The sequence below is a fragment of the Stylophora pistillata genome, chromosome 2 (assembly GCF_964205215.1).
Source record: "Stylophora pistillata chromosome 2, jaStyPist1.2, whole genome shotgun sequence".
NCBI lineage: Eukaryota > Metazoa > Cnidaria > Anthozoa > Scleractinia > Pocilloporidae > Stylophora > Stylophora pistillata.
Window position 1 is genome coordinate 58,701,258 of NC_142520.1, and position 20,915 is coordinate 58,722,172.

At 37.3% G+C, this 20,915-nt stretch overlaps 2 protein-coding genes and 2 pseudogenes across 4 annotated transcripts in view; all 4 read left to right on the forward strand.

The window, feature by feature from the left end:
• LOC148740661 (serine/threonine-protein kinase Nek11-like) overlaps window positions 1–563 on the forward strand; it is a 7,201-nt gene extending 6,638 nt beyond the window's left edge. The window contains exons 9-10 of the mRNA XM_088748912.1: window positions 321–406; window positions 513–563. The gene's annotated coding sequence lies outside the window, so the exon portion shown is untranslated. The remainder of the gene's footprint in view (window positions 1–320; window positions 407–512) is intronic.
• Window positions 564–7,128: 6,565 nt separating this feature from the next.
• On the forward strand, window positions 7,129–12,670 carry LOC148740662 (uncharacterized; annotated as a pseudogene). The gene is made up of 3 exons (XR_015996696.1): window positions 7,129–7,903; window positions 8,015–8,114; window positions 11,289–12,670. The product of XR_015996696.1 is annotated as an uncharacterized LOC148740662 (transcript).
• A 1,075-nt stretch (window positions 12,671–13,745) lies between these two features.
• Window positions 13,746–15,316, forward strand: LOC148740663 (uncharacterized). The gene is made up of 3 exons (XM_088749710.1): window positions 13,746–13,961; window positions 14,848–14,908; window positions 15,045–15,316. The coding sequence occupies exons 1-3, from the start codon at window positions 13,761–13,763 to the stop codon at window positions 15,314–15,316; spliced, it is 534 nt and encodes a 177-aa protein (XP_088605836.1). The 5' UTR covers window positions 13,746–13,760.
• Window positions 15,317–15,399: 83 nt separating this feature from the next.
• Window positions 15,400–20,543, forward strand: LOC148740664 (uncharacterized; annotated as a pseudogene). Its single transcript, XR_015996859.1, has 7 exons — window positions 15,400–15,468; window positions 16,877–17,040; window positions 17,974–18,060; window positions 18,292–18,359; window positions 18,918–19,243; window positions 19,580–19,656; window positions 19,839–20,543. The product of XR_015996859.1 is annotated as an uncharacterized LOC148740664 (transcript).
• Window positions 20,544–20,915: the final 372 nt, after the last annotated feature.

Below are 20,915 nucleotides of genomic sequence, written 5' to 3' on the forward strand. Positions count from 1 at the left end.
CTTCTTAATTTGGTGATTATTTCCTTTATTCTTATGCCTTCTATATCTTATTTAAATTAGAAACCAGTTACTCTATCTAAGGGGTTAAAGAGTTAAAACATAATATTTTATTGCTTTGTAAATAAAATCTTAAAACGTTGATTATGTACACAAACTGTGGTTGAGAATGAAATTCCAGTTAAGAGAAAAGATGCAGCAGCATGGGATTAGTAGAGTGTTACTTGTTACCAGTTATATCATCCCTTTAATTTTGAGTTTTATCTTCAGAAAGTAAGGAATAATTAACAACATAAGTTGTGTTGATTCCTCTCTTTGAGCAGAGTACTTCTTCTGGAGAATTGCTGCCATCAGCTCATGAACTGTCACCAATGGAAGAGTTCTTTGTCATGCCTCAGTTGGAGAAACTGTAAGTTACTAGTTTGTTTGTTAAGGTCCCTATTTTTCCTTCATTTAAATTTAATGCATGAAGTTTGATTCTAATGTGATCACTATTTTGAATTCATGATTTGCAGACCACCATTGTCCCTCGTGTCGGTTTGGATGTTCTCCAGGCAGACTTTGGGCAGATGCTGGATCCTAAGGCTGTGGAGCAGAAGGTAAATGGTTTCAAAAAAGGGTTTAATTCCTTTGGTTTAGTTCACTGTGAATCAGAGCTCAATTGTTTATTCTGTTTTCTGTGTTTACTTTATACAGACAGTAAACATCACAAATCATACAAAGGGAAAAATCACGTGCATGTGGATGAAAGGTGAAAACTTGTACTTTTTAGGTCATTAACAATTGTTGTTTGCCCATCTCTAGTTTGAGACCTATGATTTAAATTGCAAATAAATGTTACATTGTGATTTCTTCTCGTGTTATGTTTTGCTCCTTTTTGTCTGATAGACACAACAAGGAATATTTTCTGTTTCCCCAGATGAAGCAGACATCCTCCCTCTAAAGACTGCATCATTCAGAGTGACATTTAGACCAGTAAGTTATTTGATACTGTCAGTAAACACTGTCTATGCTTCTTTCATTCACTTGGACTTGGTTCATTTTTGCCTTTACTGTCTGATTCTGTTTACAGTTCAATTTGTAATTCTAATTTTTTTTTTAATAGAATGCTGCTAATCAGGTTTTTAGTGCTGACCTGGAGTGTTATACATTTTATAAGGTGAGGGATTTATTTCCTGTGCTGGTGTACCTGTTAAGAAGCCTAAATTTTTTCCAAGCTCATAACAACCATTTATTTATTTGTCATGAATTCAAGGTTTCTGATTCAAATTGTTGATTTTGAGATAGCAAACTGCAGTTCTAGTTCAGTACCCATATAACTGATTTTCATTTGATAAATAGAATTTACTCCTTGTTTCCTTTGTACTTGCTTCAAACACTTCACACTTCAGCAATGGAAGTTATCACTCAGAATGAAGAAATGCATGTCCTTGCTATTACTTTTTATTGCAATTTTCCAGGGGATTATTCCCTTAAATACACACCCCCCTCCTTCCTCTTCTGTCGAGAAGGGGACACCCATGGTGTCACAATCAGAGGCTAGGAATTGTGGTAAAAAATCTTATTCTTTGTCAGGCAATTAACTTGAGAGTTCTGATAGTGTCATTAAGATGTTTTTTGACATTTAATTCTCTGCCTATCAGGTGAAGTATGCCCTTGATATTGAGTCACACCAATAGTTATTATAATATTATTTGTATTTTGGAACAGAGTATGAGAGATTATCGACTGGTTGAAATGTCCTCCCTGGTGTCTTTCGCTCAGTGCTACAGGTTTGTGCTGAAATCAACTTTAATAAGTAATTTGAACTGAACTCTGTTTATGGTTAGATTCAACGATACAGGGCTTTAGTTCTGTTTTTGTTTCCATATTCTGTTATTAGCTTAAGTGTTTTGATGTTACATCTAGAATTTTCATTGATGAAACATCAATGAATCCAAGTTCCTTGTTTCACCGAAAAAAATTGATTGGATTTTATTTTTAGGACTCACATTTGCAATGCGGACTGAATCATTTTATCCCCAGAAGTCAATGGGATGTACAACAGCTGGTAAGTGATAATTTAGCCATTCACACCAAAGCTAAAACACACGTTAAAGCTGTTTTTTCAAGCATGGTTTGATGTTTTCCCCATTGAAGATTCTCAAACTGATTATTCAGGTCAACCTAATTTTAAGAAAACATTTTGCTTGTGTAAATGGGACAAATGCTTCACTACACTACCCTTGTTAGAATAATGCTGTTCCTAAACTAATGGATAGAAACAGTTTTAGTCCACCATAATGTATTACTAGGTGGTGCCAGTATGATTGTATTCTGTTAGTTGCCAAAGCATATGATTAGTAACTTGTTCCTTTTTTGGAATGTTTAGGTCTTTCCAGCCACTACTGTGGATGGCATGTCCTACAGAACACTGCTGTTGACCAGCAATGGGCAGAATCCGATCCATTTTGCATTTGATGACAATCTGTTAAGGTAGTTACAAAACAAATTGTAAGATTTTATCTTTATTTTTCTACCTTGGGTCTGGAACAAGTATGGTTGAAACTAGAGGAGAAATAAGTTATAGCAGTCTGTAAGAAACCAATGGAAGTGGGAACCTTAGCAAAAATTAAATTAAATAATAACTTCTTACCAATCAAGCATAAGGGCTGTACTGGGAAAGATTCACCTGAGGTTGTGACAGTACAGCCGAGCCCAGCAAAGTGTGTACAAAAATAACAGCGGGCCAATAATTCTTGGTGTGGCTTTATAGCAAGTGAGGTTAGTCAGTAGTTTAGTGTGTGGCAATCATACCACACTGCTTATTTTGAATTTGCAGGCTTTTGCAAAGAAAAATACATGGCTTATGACACAGCAATACATACAATCAAATGCAATTTTTGTCTAGCAAGTGACATTTATTTTGTAACATGTGATATATGAAACTTTGTACTGAGTACTTTACAACTTTGTTTGGGAAATAAGCCTTGTTGGATCAGCAGAGATTCCATCTCTAAAACTCAATAATCAGGTTGTAATCTTAGGACATTTTCGATTGAACCATTACTCTTTGATTTGAATCCATAATGGCATGGTTATCAATTATGAACAGCTCCTTGTTATATTTTGACTAAGATTTACCAATCCATTAGTTACTGCTTTGAAATCAATCTTAATTTAAGTATCTCTGTTGTTTTAATAAGAGTAAAAAGTTCATGTTAAGTGGAAAACCAGGTGATTTGTTATATCTGATTGTAAATTTTTGGGGCTTTACAGGGAACTGTTCATTTCAAACCAACCTGTTTAGGTACAGCATCAACAAGGCTGTTTGAGGTCAAGAACGCTTCCAGGATTGCACAGAGGTGTGTTCAATGTTCTCGACTAAGGCCACCTTCCCTTTCCCCATCAATTAAAATTTATCATTTTTCCTAGAATGAGGAATCTAGTAATGTCAGTCCCTTTTATCATGAACCCCTGGCTCAGGAGATCTGGGCAACCGGCAACCACTCCCTGTGTACCTGACATAAAATAAATTATCCTTATACATCCTTATTCATAAGAATATTAATGATTACTGATATGTGACGATCAATTCAAAACTTCAATGTCCCCTCCCTCCCTACAGAATAACCATCATCTGAATGGAAGCGGAAGTGGTAGCGGGTTGAACCTTGCATGACTGGGGTGGGTGGGAAATTTGTAGAGATGTGTCCAGTTTCTCCAGCAGAATACAAGTGTTATATCCTTAAATATCAATGTATTTAAGGTAAATACTTCACGAGGTTTTATAGCTTGGCCAATGTGTAGAAAGCCATGGTCACTGTTTTTTTCTTGAGAAAAAAATGGGCACATTTGAACCCTTTTTTTTTTTTCCCTTCTCAGGAATTTGAAGAAACCAGTTATCAAAAGTTCAAATGTCAGGGGTTGGGGGGGGGGGGAAAGGGGCAGAGATGCTGAAGCTTTGAATTGATTGATGCAGTACTGTAATATAATGTAATTGTAATGTCAACAAACCTTATTTTACCCATCAGGTTTGCATGGAAAACCCTGGACCTCACTTAAAAAGTCTTAGCATTGATCCCTCTAAAGGAATCATTCTACCCGATGAAACTCGGGTGGGCATTTTAAGTGTACTGCAAATTTTTTTCTAAATTGTTAATTGTCTTTTAGGATCCCCTGTAAATTGTTACAGGGTCTCTAGTAAAACAAAACATTTTTGATGGTATACTGGCCTTATATACACGTCAGTTATTCTCATAAATTATATCTTCAATCAGGTTTTACATATTTGATAGAATTAATTGTTACACTGTCATAAGCCCTGTGTTGTAAATAATTCCTTATTATCTTACATTAATTATAGGCTCACACCATCAGCTTTAACTCTAGTAAAGAAGAAAAATAGGTGATTAAGACAAAACTCACTGTCAAAGGATTGCAGGCAGATGCCCAGCAACAGTAAGGATTGTCATTTTCCTATCACAAGTTAATTTAATCATAATGCAACCATTCATTTTTTAAGGTAATTATTTGTTGCATGTGAATCTATGTATTACCAACTGAAGGGACTCGATTGGATTGTTCTCTGTTTGCAATATTTGTGAACTGAATATTTCTCTGTATATTCTTCTTGTATCTGCACTTGTGTTTATTAATTCTTTTGACAACTGCTCACTGGTATGTGATCTTTATTTAAAATGTATTTTGTTCCTATTCTTTTATTTCAGGTATCATTTACTCCACAGAATCCTGGTTTATACTCAGTGGATTATCTGGAAGTTATAGCTCTTGGAGCTACCAATTGTTCAGTTATAAAATGCACTGAAATAGGTAAAGGTAGTGATATGTTTGTGCTTTCATAGGCTCTAACAGCTCATAAACTCAGAAGACTAGTATAAAATGATTAAATAAATTATATATTCAGAGAAATGTCATCATTTGATGTTTATCATAAGGATGTGTTTAATTTAATTTAGGGTGACTTGAAAGGCTTTATAAGGTAGTCCATGCATAGAAAAAAGTTGAGATGGCAAAAATTACATTTGCCTAAAAGTAATGGAGTCTCTAATTGGCCACAGAATTGTTTATAATGGGGTTGAGGTTCTGAGAGCCCAGTGTCATAGACCTGAGTACCCCTCCACTCTTTCTTCAGTCAACAGTAATCTCACATCAATCATGGACATTGTGAACCACACTTGCTCTCTAATCAAGGAAGTTCCTGTTGAAAAATGTTCAAATTTTTCTTAATTTCAATCTGTTCTTTAGGGCCTGAAGTTGGTCTTGACTCTGACTATCTTGATATGGGAGTTGTAGAATCTAGCAAGTTTTCAGCTAAAAGTTTCAAGGTTGTTAACAATTCAGATGTTCCTGCAGCTTTTCAGGTCAAACACTTCTGGATTTACTCTCTTTATTTAACAATTATTCATGAAAGGTAAATAATTGTTTTGGTGTAATTGTTCAGTTACTTCCAAAAGAAATTGGTTATCTCCTTCAGGAACATTACTTCATTTTCCCTTGGTGCAAGGTCAGCTCCTTGAGTCAGTTTGCTAGACATAGCGTCTCGTAGTCACGTTCGACGCACTAAAAACTACTATAAAACGAATACAAGAATTGTAAAAACGTGTAAAATGGTATATAAAAAGTCACTAGTAAAAATGTAGCGGAATTCCGCTACATTTTTACTAGTGACTTTTTATATACCATTTTACACGTTTTTACAATTCTTGTATTCGTTTTATAGTAGTTTTTAGTGCGTCGAACGTGACTACGAGACGTTATGTCTAGCAAACTGACTCAATTATCGAACACGTTCCTGGCCTCGGCCCACAAAATTTCATCACAAAGGTCAGCTCCTTTGAGCACTAAATCATGTTTAACTTAGTGTTTTCTATGATATCTGGGAGATTAACAAGTTCCATGATAAGGGAATGACATCACCATAAGACTAGTACTAGAGCAAAAAGATCAAGTCCAATTTGATAATTAGTTAATTATGAGCAAAAATAACCAAAAAAATATTCACTGAGTCCCTGTTGCCTTTGAAATCTTTTGAAAATCTGGTAATCTATCTGGTGCTTATTATGTAAGCATAATTGCTATGGATAAAGGTCACTTATCTTAAGAAATTCCCATGTTTACAAAGTTTAACAGATGCTTCCACCTTCAGAATGCAAAAAAAATCAGCTCATGTCTTTTGTTAGATGGTTTTTCCCTCCGACCTGTTTTTCCCCTCTGGCTAAGTCCATTGGAGGGAGATCGCTATAGGGCTACTTATAATTATAATTTACAGCTAAACTACAGGTCTCGTTTTGCGAGTGGTGTCATATTCTTCAGAATGGCAGTGTTATGGAAAAGAAATTGTTTTAGATAATAACTTGATATCAACAGATAAACCTTTAGCTTAAACACTTAATTGTTTGTTCTTATGTAATAATATTTGCTTTTGTTAGTTCATGATTGATTGTAGTCAAAGTGTCTTCAAGCTGGAATCAACTTGTGGTCTGTTACCTGGCAAGGGTTCCCAGGGCATAATTGTATGCTTTTCTCCAACAAATCCAATTACTACAGGAGACTAACTTGTCTTGCGCAAAACCAGGTCAGTGTTAGTATTAAACTGGTAATATTTTCTGGTAGTTTAAACTGTAATCTTCCTAAAAAAAATTTGTATTCATCTGATTTTTTCAGGATCCATTGTTTGTTGATTTGTTTGGGACTTGTCATACAGAACAAGTGAAACCAGGTACATTCAATGTCAATGTTGATAATCCACACCATCTTTAATACCCATGGTGAGTACCCAACTAAGAGAGAATTTTTCCTTACAATATCAATACTATCAAGCAGAAAAGCAGGGGAATGTTAGTTGATCCACAACTAAATTATCAGTAGTAACATAATAAGAACTGTATGGCTGGCAGTAAAGAGAATTACTAAAACTAGATATTGGAAATGGAATGGTTAATGTTTGAACAATTGCAATTGACTTTGAATTAATTCAAATGAGCATGAAACTCAGTCTTACATTTCTCCATCATATTTACTTTATGATAACAAGTAGGCTTCTGGATGGAGGTACTAGACAATTACCACAATATGTAACATGAAAAAATCAAAGGCTCCTTAGAGCAACCTCATGGTATGAATTTTTGGTGCCCGTGACGTAACCTGCGATGTGGCTTTCTTTGGAAAGTTTTTTTGATCGTGGGCAACACGTGCTGGCCCAATTATTGTGTTTGTACTTTGTAAGCGTTTTGATGGAGAAAAATTGTCGTAAATTGTGAATGTGTGAAGAATTAGTTAAGATACCAGCAGCTACAAGATAAAATCAACGAAGTTTGGTGTTAACCAATTTGCAGTAAGCTTAAGCTCACTTCATATTCGCGGTGTTTAGGTCTTCACGCACAAATTTACAAGGAAATATGCAGCAGCAAGAGGGGAGAATTAACCTTCAGATCTTGAGAGTTAAAGTTTTTAAGATATTTAGGCTTCGTTTCAGTTCAGAAGAGTTCATACACGATTTACTCAGTTGATAAAATAAAATAAAAGACAATTCTGTGTTTCTAAAGATTTGTACATTGTACAGGTGGAAGAACAATAGGACACGTAGTCCCCTACTAGGTTCATCCACCTAAACCCAACCCACCCATCCCACCCTGGGGAAGGACATCCATCACACAGTAATCTCGAGCGTGGGAAATTAATGTCTCCTACCCCTCCTGCAGGAGATGGGACCTCCATTAATTTTATTTGTCCCTATCTGAGAAGACTAGAATATCTAACCACTTCTTGATGTTATAGAAGGGAAGCATAATTCTTCTCAATTATTTTAAGACCTTGAGTGTTGGTCCGGCCGTGGCTTGAACCCTCGACCTCCCACACAACTGTCCAGCGCTCTATCCATTGAGCTAACTGGGAGGCGGTCAGTGTAAGTGGCACCAAGCTTTTGTAACCATCCGGTCAGTCTTAAAAGATCGATATGATGGTGATTTGTTGACAGAAATATTGATAATGGCTCTATCTTTTTTCTTTAAGGAAGCCGGGGAGTTTACAGTGAAATTACATGATGTACTTGAAGCCCACAAAGCAGTCATGAATTATAAGTTGTCAATGGATGAACAAAAAAATTCAATTTCTAGGCAAGTAATTCATGGCAGTCTCCATATAGACTCCCTGTTACCCAGTCTCCATATAGACTCCCTGTTACCCATTCTCCCTGTGTACCCTGTGTACCCTGTGTACCCTGTGTACCCATGTGTACCCTGTGTACCCTGTGTACCCATGTGTACCCTGTGTACCCTGTGTACCCTGTGTACCCTGTGTACCCATGTGTACCCTGTGTACCCTGTGTACCCTGTGTACCCTGTGTACCCATGTGTACCCTGTGTACCCATGTGTGTACCCATGTGTGTACCCATGTGTGTACCCATGTGTGTACCCATGTGTACCCATGTGTACCCATGTGTACCCTGTGTACCCTGTGTACCCTGTGTACCCATGTGTACCCTGTGTACCCTGTGTACCCTGTGTACCCTGTAAACCCATGTGTACCCTGTGTACCCTGTGTACCCTGTGTACCCATGTGTACCCTGTGTACCCTGTGTACCCTGTGTACCCATGTGTACCCTGTGTACCCATGTGTACCCTGTGTACCCTGTGTACCCATGTGTACCCTGTGTACCCTGTGTACCCATGTGTACCCTGTGTACCCATGTGTACCCTGTGTACCCTGTGTACCCATGTGTACCCTGTGTACCCTGTGTACCCATGTGTACCCTGTGTACCCTGTGTACCCATGTGTACCCTGTGTACCCTGTGAACCCTGTGTACCCATGTGTACCCTGTGTACCCTGTGTACCCATGTGTACCCATGTGTACCCTGTGTACCCATGTGTACCCTGTGTACCCTGTGTACCCATGTGTACCCTGTGTACCCTGTGTACCCATGTGTACCCTGTGTACTCTGTGTACCCTGTGTACCCATGTGTACCCCTGTGTACCCATGTGTACCCTGTGTACCCATGTGTACCCATGTGTACCCTGTGTACCCATGTGTACCCTGTGTACCCATGTGTACCCTGTGTACCCATGTGTACCCTGTGTACCCTGTGTACCCATGTGTACCCTGTGTACCCTGTGTACCCATGTGTACCCTGTGTACCCATGTGTACTCTGTGTGTTCACAAATGAATTATGAATAACTTATTATGATTTTATCTGCCCAGGGGGAAAATCCCATATAAAATGGACTGGGATGCTCGTCTGGAATTTTGAAATAAACTCCTAAAGGAGACGAATGTATGCGTGGCCCAACCGTTTTTGGACCCCTAAAGGAGACCATTTCAATATTTAATAACATGAATCGAGTAAATAAAGCCTGGAGCAATTGGCTCTTGAGTAATAGGCTCGTGAAAAAAAGAATTTTTAAATATATTTTTCATCGCGTGCAACCCTGAAAGATACCTTTACGGCTAAATGTAATTCAATTTTTCCCAGAACACCCAAAGTGAGACCATTATCTTGAAATTTACAGCCCTAAGCGAGACAACGAGCATCCCAGTCCTTTTTATATGGGAGTCCCCCCGGGATGATTGGTCGGTCAGTTCAAATTGAACGTTGTGCACGGTTACGTCAAAAAAGCCAACAGAAATTAAACAAATGGTTCCCCAACCATACCACTTCAATTAACTGCGCTCTTTTAGAGGTACAAAGGAAGAAATTAAGAGAATAATGTAACGATACTTATGATTTACGTTTTTTTTATTTGTTACAATTTAATTACAGTTGCGAATCATTGTATCCCGAAATGACTTATGACATAACAAAATGTCGAAGTTGGAATGTCGAATTAATACAGTTCAAAATCATGTTTACCCTTGATTAAAAACCAGATTAATATAACGCTAACTTTTATGAGTGATTTATGGCGGCTAGCTAATGTTTTGTGCGTACTGCAAATCAGTTTCCACTTTATATTCAATCAGATGAAAACACAGGCCACAATGTATGATCAACGAAGTTTATTGTTCTACTAGGCAACTGAGTACTACACAGACAATTAAGGGGCGTGTTGCCCATTGCCCATCATATCCTCGCGCGATTTTGTTGCCTTAAAAGAATATCTTGAATTTCACACAATAAGCCTTTAAAATTATTATTTGGATTCTTAACACTGAAAATTGTTTCAAAAGCAATAGTTTTTTCTAAATATAATGGCGGAAGTCAAGACTGCTCAATGTTTACTATATTTGTATTGTAGATAGTACCATTTGATATGGTATTAGAACAATGAGTCCGAACTCGCTTAGTTATCAAGAACTGAAATGCCATAGTTTATGGCAGCTAGCTAATGGTTTGTGCGTATTGCAAAACTGATACCTATTTTTTTTCAACTTCGTCGTTTCCAAGCCATGTTCATCTTTTCCATCCCTAACCATCGCGGTAATTTAACAGGGATAACTCTGTGAACTCAAGGAACTGCGTTATAGTATGAGAAGGCGTAAAATAAAGAGTTGTAAATACCAGTTTGTTACTGAACTATCAAATGTCTCGAACGGATGGGTGACCAAACTTTTAGCAACCATGTCATGATCATAATAATGACTTATTTTGACGTTGTAAATTACGTTTTGTTTAATCAATTTCTTGTTCTAACTTCCAAAATTCTATTATGTTGGTCCAAGTTCGATTGCATTTTTATGAGAAGCGAATTTGGAAAACAACAATAGCATAATGGTTCTTCATAAAGGAATTTGAAACAGGATGTTGGGGGAGATGACCCCTCATACCATTTTGTCCTTCATTTAGCTTTTTTAGCTTTCAATTGTTCCGGGTAAACAAACAATATGGCGGCGTCAGGCTGCGAGGAGCTTGGATCCGATACGAGTGATTTGAATTGTGGGTAGATCATAACAACAGTTTGATATAACGACAAACGTACTGCATATAACGACAAACGCACTGCATATAAGGACAAACGCTCTTCATATAACGACTAACGCGCTGCATATAACGACAATCGTACTGCATGTAACGAGAAAAGCATAGCAACTAAATAATGAACATTGACATAAGACAGTCCTGGCGTTCCATACCAGGAAACCTGAGACAGACGGTGTAGCTGCATCGGTTAGGCAACCTCGAGACCTCTTAATACCATATGGACCATAGCCATGCTAGTAGTTACACGGCTGGTAAAACGAAAACGAACATCAACAACACTACACGACCTCACAATAATAGTAATAACAATAATAATAATAATCATTATAATAATAATAAAACCAAGTAATGAACGACTTCTTTTTTTGCAGATCCTATCGAGGGTGAACTTGAACATGCTCAGGAACAGACAATTTCCCGAATTTGCTATTGTGGACGGAAGGCAAAATCCAGAAGTGAGCGGTTTTGTGTTTCAAGTGAAAATTCTCGTTGTCCGTGTGTTTCTAACAAAAAGAATTGCCAGGCTCAGTGCAAGTGCCGCAACTGCAACAATCGCAGTCAGAATCCCCAGAAGTTGTCATGCCGGTGTGGAGAAAGCAGGGCTAAAGGACGGAAAACAGGTCAAAACTCTTGCATGGATGTAAAAGGTCAGAGGCGAACAAAATGTCCCTGCTACTCCAACGGTAAACCTTGCTCTATCCACTGTTCATGTTTCAACTGTGAAAATAGATATGGAATAAGGGTTACTCACAGCACAGACGATGGTAAGGCCGAGAAAAAGAAGAGAATAACTTCTACACCACCATCATTGAAGAGGCGGCGAACAGCAGATATTCTGGAGGATGAGGGATATAATTTGCAGCCCGGACCATGGACACTCGAAGAGAGCTGTCTTTTAGACTCCGTTGAGTCATTTATTTCGAACACGTGTGTTCTCCCAAGCTACAGAAATATATCAATACTGTATAATTTTGTGAGCAAGAGTCTGCTTGGAAATAATATACAGTTGACTACAGTCACCTCTAAAACAGAGAGGCAAATTCAAGGAAAACTAGAATTTTTAAGAAAAAAAACATTTCGCTCTAAAAAATCTTTACTATGGTATTTCAGTTCTTGATAACCAAGGAAATTCGGACTGATTGTTCTATTACCATATCAAATGGTACTATCTAAAAGACAAATATAGTAAACATCGAGCAGTCGTGACTTCCGCCATTATATTTAGAAAAAACTATTGCTTTTGAAACTATTTTCAGTGTATTAAGAATCCAAATAATTTTAAAGGCTTATTGTGTGAAATTCAAGATATTCTTTTAGGGCAACAAAATCGCGCTAAGATGTGATGGGCAATGGGCAACACACCCCTTAATTGTCTGTGTCGTACTCAGTTGCCTAGTAAAACAAAATCGCCTTTCAATCACTCAGTCTTTCAGTCAGGTCGAAGCTAGCACAAAGTTTTATCTGCTAACCAATAAACTTCGTTGATCATACATTGTGGCCTGTGTTTCCATCTGATTGAATATAAAGTGGACACTGTTTTGCAATACGCACAAACTATTAGCTAGCTGCCATAAATCACTCATAAAAGTTAGCGTTATATTAATCTGGTCTTTAATCAAGGGTAAACATAATTTTGAATTGCATGAATTCCACATTCCAACTTCGACATTTTGTTATGTCGTAACTCATTTCGGGATACAATGATTCGCAACTGTAATTAATTTGTAACAAATAAAAAAAACGTAAATCATAAGTATCGTTAAATTATTCTCTTAATTTCTTCCTTTGTACCCCTATATGAGCGTAATTAATTGAAGTGGAATGGTTGGGGAACCATTCGTCCAATTTCTGTTGGCTTTTTTGACGTAACCGTGCACAACGTTCAATTTGAACTGACCGACCAATCATCCCGGGGGGACTCCTATATAAAAAGGACTGGGATGCTCGTTGTCTCGCTTAGGGCTGTAAATTTCAAGATAATGGTCTCACTTTGGGTGTTCTGGGAAAAAATCGAGTTACATTTAGCTGTAAGGGTATCTTTTATGTTTGCACGCGATGAAAAATATATTTAAAAATCACAGGAGCTTATTACTCAAGAACCAATTGCTCCAGGCTTTATTTACTCGATTCATATCATTAAAGATTGAAATGGTCTCCTTTAGGGGTCCAAAACGGTTGGGCCACGCATACATTTCCCTCCTTTAGGATTTTATTTCAAAATTCCAGACGAGCATCCCATTCCATCTTATATGGGATTTTCCCCCGGGCTAATAAAATCATAATAAGTTATTCATAATTAATTTGTACAAAACGTACAAAACGGGATTGTGTTCGGCCAGAGAGCTTCCATTCATTCCAACTGATGTTTGCCAGGTTTCCTGTATACATGGGATACAGGCTACACTTGGGAATACATGAATATACTTGGGTATACATGAATATACAGGGTATAGAGGGTACACAAGGTAGACAGGGTATACGAGGTATACAAGGATATACATGATATACATGGGTACAAAGTGTACACACGGGTAAACAGGGTACACCGGGTACACAGGGTACACAGGGTACACACAGGTACACAGGGTACATAGGGTACACACGGGTACACAGGGTACACATGGGTACACACGGGTACACAGGGTACACACGGGTACACAGGGTACACACGGGTACACAGGGTACACACGGGTACACAGGGTACACACGGGTACACAGGGTACACAGGGTACACACGGGTACACAGGGTACACAGGGTACACAGGGAGAATGGGTAACAGGGAGTCTATATGGAGACTGGGTAACGGGTAGTCTATATGGAGACTGGGTAACAGGGAGGCTATATGGAGACTGCCATGAATTACTTGCCAATTTCTAGGTTATGCACTCCTTATAACACGTTTTTGTTACATTGCAATGCTGTGGACTTTGCTGATGTCCTTCACAGAGTCAAAACATGTTTAATCACGGACAGTAATGTCAAAGACATGCTTCAAATTTCGCAACAGTTTTTTGTCACTGGAAAGCCAAAGACACAGCTAGAGGTGAGAAATTAAAGAGCTGTCTAGAGGTTTCAAACATTATAAGGTCAACATCAAGGTTTTAAGTTTTTCAACCCGCTAAGTCGGGAAGTTCAATACTCTGAAGGCATCAGCTTGTTTATCAAAGGCTTTAAAAAATTCTTCTTTGAATTTTTAGTTTATAAATATATTCTTCTTTAAGCTATATACACACCTTTTCTTTTTTTTTTTTTTCTTTCTTTTTCTTTTTAACTTAATCTAAATTTTCATTCAGCACCTTTGATTTGTATGGTTTATCCTCTAGTTAAATGAGGAAGCCTATACTTAGTAAGCCCCCAGCTTCTAATCGGCTTCCTTGCTGTTACCTACCTCTTTAGTTCCTTTGATTTTGAAGTTAATTTAGTTAGAATAGTTCATTTTATCTTTGATGTATCATAAATTTTGTATTCGGTTAATTTTTTTATTGGTAATGGCAAACTAAAATGAATGAATGAACGAATGAACAATGATAATCATTAATTATAGTAGAAAACATATTTATGAAATGCTTTCGGTATGAAATAATCCCTAACCCTTTAATTTTACCCTTACATGTGATTACCATCTAATTTCTCCTTACAGTATCACCCCTGAATCACACATTAAGGTCATAAGAATAGAGGAAATGATCACCATCTTTATTGTTAAAAAAATTCTCCTTGTAAGCACCTTAGGAAATGTATAGAGAACAGTATGGAGAATATGCAGGTGTAAAGGATTAGTAGTGGTGACTTTTGTTAGTAGACACTGACTAAAGTTGTCCTTCAGTCATGTAATTTAGCTAATTAAAAGTATTACTGTAAACTTCAAGAATGAAATGGTTAATTCATTAATTTGTTAATTCAAACATTGCATGAAACATTTCTTCCAGCAACAAATTCTTCAGCTGATGGTTGGAAACAGAACAGTGCTCTGCTCCACAGAGAGAGAAGGTAGGTCACCCTTAAAATCAACTGAGTTTCATCATATCACAAACTTTACAGCACAAGTATTAACTATTGTCTAAACTTGCAACTCTTTTTACATTGCTCCTTTTCACATATCTTTCTAATTCTTCTGTGAACACAGATGGTCAATACTCACTATCTGAGAAAACAGTTGATATGTTCCTGGAGCAAGATGTGCCAGTAGATGTGCTTGATGACCTGGTACTAAAACAATCTCCAGAGCACAGGAACCCCAATCCTCCTCTATCTCATTCATTTTCACAAGAATCGTTCACACAGGTAATTTTAAACATCGAGAAACTAGCTCTGAAATTCAGAGAACCCCTTCACTGGCTTCAGAAAATTCATATTTGTTTGGTCCTTTGCATCAATGGGAATGGTCTAGTAGAGTGATTTTGAGGTTGAAATAAGTGGGGAAAAAGAGGTAAGAGAGATTAAAAGAGTCGCTGTCAGGCTCTGCAGCTTCTCTTGTGGCTATGTTGCCCAATCATGGAGTGGCATTGGTGTCCACAGAAGCTGCAGGGGTGGGAGTGGCCAGTGGGTGTGTAAGTTTGGGGTCGTTTTCAGCATTGGCAAAATATAAGTTATGAACTACTAAGTGAGTATAATTTAACCTCTAGCATATAAAATGTGGATAATTCAATGAAAAATTGAAATCATGAAAAAGTGAAATCACTATAATTAATTACCAATTGTTGGAATGCCATGGTCTCAATTTTGGCCACTGTGAAAATTATGTTAATCACTGTGTATTGTCTGCTAATGAGGAAAGTTTTCTGAGAAAACTTAGTAAAATGCTTCTGTGTTTTTTAACCATGATTAAAACAGAGATTTGTTTTAAATGATCAAAGAAACTGGCGTTATCAGGGAAATCTTCATCCCCCTGGGTAATCTAGTATTTTAAAAAAAGAAAAACAGGAGTAAAGGAACATATATGTTAGATACAATGAAAATATATGAAGTTCATATATTTTGAACTGCGGTATTAGATACGAATGATGCACGATCCTCGCAGTAGATAGCGCTATTTAAGCAATAGCGAAAATCATACATATCTAATACCGCAGTTCAAAATATATGAACTTCATATATTTTCATTGTATCTGATTTATCACTTTCACGGGTTTATTACAAATCAACTTAATGGCTTGCTCCCAGTTGGCTTGTTAGCTCAATTGGTGAGAGCGCTGCACTAGTATTGCAGAGGTCAGTGGTTCGAATCCCGTACAGGCCTGATTTTTTTCAGGTCTGATTTCCGCTATTGCTTAAATAGCGCTATCTACTGCGAGGATCGTGCATCATACGAACATATATGTTGTACTTAATTAGTACATACTGTCCCAAACGACCTTCAGCTATTGTTTGTACAGTTTGGTTGAAAGCTGGATTGTTCAGTCCTGAGCTAAATAGCCATCTTCTCAGTGCTGATTTCTCTGAGGGACAGCCTTATCCACTTCGGCAACGTTGTTCAATAGACTCCCGATAGCAACAAGAAACGTTTTAGAACATAATGTTTTTTGCCATAGTGCTAAGAAACATTTGTTTGCTAAATATTGGTCTTTAATCCACATAATATGTATTGTATATTTTAATATCTCATAAGTTACCTTGATTAATTTTATTATTGTTATTATACTTTTAATTAGTTACTACATATATATGTATACATACTTAGATTAGTATTGTTACAGAAGAAGAGCCTCTTAATTGTTGGAATCTGTAATAAATCAAAATAAATCAAAATAATAAATAAATGAAAAAAAATATGAACTAGTGTGAAGTTAGGCATACCCTGTGAGCAGAGCCTTTTCTACTTTTCTTCTTCTTTTCTTCTTTTTAATCGATTCGAGGACAGGTTAAAAAGGCTCTGCTCGCAGGGTAAGTTAGGCATGGTCTTGACTTAACAAGTGATCTGTTGATTTGTTAATCTTGTACATGTTGTTTTGAAAACAGGATCAATTGCTTAAAGTTTATGGAGTTACCTCAGGCTTCTAGTGAATTCGAGAGATGAACTAGCTTTGTCTCAGGCCATCCATATCCCTCGCAGGGACTTGGCTCATAAACAATTTACAGTATTGAGGAAAGTTGCAGGGGAAAAAAACATGCCTATGTTTCAGGTACCACTCAATTTCAGGTGTTTCATTAAGGACTGGGCACTGAGCAAATTGACTGGTTTTAAGGAAGTTTTTGCCCACCTGATTTGACCATATAGAAGAAAGTCTATCTCATAAAGAAGTTAAGTCCAAAGAGTTTTGCCTGCCTATGAAAACCAGTTGCTCCCTTACTAAAAACTTAGATGAAACCCCTGCAATTTTTTTTACAGTGAATATTATCATGAAAATTCTGCAATTATGAACTGCTATCAGCAAATGACAGGTATCAAAATAATTGCTGTGAAGACCACACATGCGTAAAATATTTCTGGCTAAGCCACTTTTAAATAGACACAGAAGTTAAATAGGGTGTGGGCTATACATTAGCAAAGTGTTTTCAAAGAGTGGAATCAATCACTATTAGACTAAGAGTGTTGCAATTGTAAGGGTCAAAATTTTCAATTCATTTGGAAAATTATCCCTTGGTGTTTGAGAAGCAATTCTGGCGTGTTGAAAGAGTCTGGAGGGTGAAACAAGAGGTGGCAGCTCAGTTATTTTTCAAGCATTTAAATCATGATGTTGATATTCTTGCATGCATGTATATCATTGCATTCATCATCATCAGTTTATGTCATCATTGAGGACAGGTAACAAAGCAAAAGCTGTAATCTTTCAATCCATATTCCTGGAGTTCTTAGATACTTTCTAAACCAATTTCCTCATTCCAAGAAGTTGCTGTGACAATGTATACCTCCTATCTGTGGCTGATCCTGCCTTGCTTCTCAATAGATTGGCTCCTTGATAAACAACTGAGAGATAGGATTGAGCTGTATTCTAAAATGTATATAGTCTGATCCAGTGGTGAAAAAACAATTTTTTTTCTCATCATTATCCTTAGCAGTTGGAGGATAATATTACACAGTTTTCTCTAGTTTTCTTTCCTTCCCATGCCAACAGACAGCTGTCTCGTTTATTCTGAGGATACGATTGGGTGGAAAGAGTTATGCACCAATTGATGACAACCCACTTCTCCCATTAACTAAGGTATATATCAGTATATCAAAATTTATTATTCCCTTTAGTGTACCAAATAGAATTTTTATAAATATATTTCAGCTGTTAGTAGGTGTCAGGTCATTTTACCACAAGAGAGAATCTTTACTAAGCCAAAGAGTTCTTTGCAGCCCAGTTGGTGTAGACTTTTCTGTCCCATACTCATGGCTAATGTTTAATAACTTCCTTCATCTGTGGTTTTCAACAATTTTTCTTTTACAGGGTCTTGGAGAGTTTGTGACCTTTTTCCAAAAGTTACAAACTGTCTGTGAAGAAACAGCAGATGCAAAGTAAGATAGTTGTAGATACATATTGTACACTATTTTAATTTAAGAACATGATCATTTCTGCAAAGGAAGGTTTTAAAACCAAGATCAATTCTGTTCTTCCACCAAACTCTCAGTGATAAAAATTAGAAAACTGTTGCATCTAGATTCTGAGGCGGACCCAGGGGTGGTTTGGGTGGTTCAGTCCAACCCCCTAACTTGTCCCTCAAAATGATGGAAATCATGTTTCCGAAGACCTAATTTTCAAAATCTCCTGGGGGAGCATGCCCTTGGACAATCAACGAACCGGCCCCTTGACTAAATCTTGAATGCATCCCAGTCAGATTAAGGTTGTTTTACAAGCTAATCATGGGAAAAATCCTATTATTTTGTTGAGCACCTTTCATTGGATGGGGTACTTCCGAAAGAAAAGCATGCACAAAGGAGTCTAACCAGTTAAAAGGATTGTCACAGTACTGCAGTAAAAATATTAAATACAGTTGACTGAGTGGTGAGATTGTCCGAAGTGATTGGCATGTTTGAATAAACCCTGTGAAAATAAGTTGTCTGCTTATCTTTCAGAACTGCTGTCTTAAGAATCATGAACATGCTCAAAGTGAGCATTATTAAATCCAAAGAAAAGGTTTTTACAAATGAAAGTATTGCCAAAACTGTGGAATCTCTGAAAGAAAAGGTGGAACAACTAAGCTGCAAAATATGTGATGGTGGCCAAGCAAAGTCATCCATGGCAGGAATGAATGTGTATTTCCTGATTCAGGCTGTGTTAGATGAGCATGACTAGAAAAGTTGTCTCCAAGAATATGACACAAGGGACTTGAGGTGTGCTCTGATGACACCAGAAATACCTCGTGGAAAATCAAAATTACAATCTCCACTTAGTCAGTTCAGGTAAGGTGGAACAGTATTGAAATACTCTGGGACTTTTAGACATCGCATGGCAAGCTCTAAGCTAGCTTAGTAGTAGACGAGCTGGCACTGGTGCAGCACTGCTGCACTGGTGCAGCACTCTCTCGTCTTCCTAGCAAGAAATTTTCCTGGCACCAAGTGGAGAGACAATTTGTCTCTCCACTTTAACAGAATAAATCAGTAGGTAGTAATTTCTGCATCAAGAAAACCTTGGCAAGTTGTATGCAGCCCCAGTTTTGCCTGTGAGGTACAATTCTAAGTAAATTTTTATTGTCCTAAGAGAAGTTTTAAGTGACATGATTAATTTTTTCTTGCTGGAACACCTGATTCGGAGTCTTCAGAAGGAGCTGTCACACCACACAAGGATCAGCCACCAAAACACAAACCTGAAAAGGTAAGATACTGGTAAACCGTCCAGTGAATTTAATCAAGGTGAAATCTAAGTAAAGACACTTTTTATTTTATTATTTTGTTCAAAGAGGGTTATCTTAATTAATGCACCAGCAAATTATATGTTATGTTTCCTCAAGGTGCATCTTAGAAAAGCTTATATTAATTTTTTCCTTTTTCTTGTAGAGGCCATTTGAAAGCTATAGAAAAGTGTGTGGCGATATGAGCTGGGCCAAACCTGCCTTCAACATTCTGATAGGACTAAGTTCAGCTAACAAAAGAGACCTGATAAGTGCTGCCATAAGCAATGATACTTTAACATCTCGTAAGGAATGTGGCAATAAATCTTACGTTGAGGATACATCCAAATGTCACACCAAGAAAAGAACTTTAACAGAAACTATGTATGACAAAGAGAACATCTCAACTGGCAACAAAACCATTAAATATGTAGCAAAACCACCAGCCAAATGCATGCTCCTTGAGAAGGACATTTTTTCAGTTGGTACCAAAGATATGCTGGATAATGGATTGTGTGCCCTAAGTTATGCTGTTCACTCATTGTGTGACATTCTGGACTTGTCACATGCTTCAATTATTCTGTCTCATACAAGTAACCTGGTTGATAGATTTGAGCCCTGCAGTACTTCATGGGTTCAGTTCTTGTTGGCCAAGAGTCACTATTTGCTAGTCACAGGAAAGGTATGAAAAATCAAAATCATTATTAACCCTATCACTGCTTTAACTAACTCTACTTACTGTCTGCCAAACACTTCTCGTGATGTAAGTTTGGAAAATTTGGTATTGGATTAACTAAATAATCCTCTACAATTGATTTTTTTCTTTATTCTCCTCACTTGTCTGCTTGACATTGTACTGATACTGTAAGGAGAATTCCTGTCTTGGTCTCTGACATGGGAGTCAAAGGGTTAAACAAGCATTCATCATGCAGGCATACATGTATATGTGGTACTCTAGCTCCATGTTGGTGATTTTTCTTTGTGCTGAAGAACTTGGAATAGCTTTAGGCAAGGAAACTGTGGGCCAGCTAGCCTCTGAGAGCAGCTGGGAAATCCAATTTGTATAGTAATTACATGATTTTGAATGCAATTTGGAATAAATAAGCACAAGTAAATTTTTTCAAAGACTAACAAAATTGCATGAGCCCATAGGGTGAGTGCAATTTGTGATCTTTGAAAACATTTACAAGTGATTATTTATTCCAAATTGCACGAGAAAATCATGTGATTATGTATTAATAAT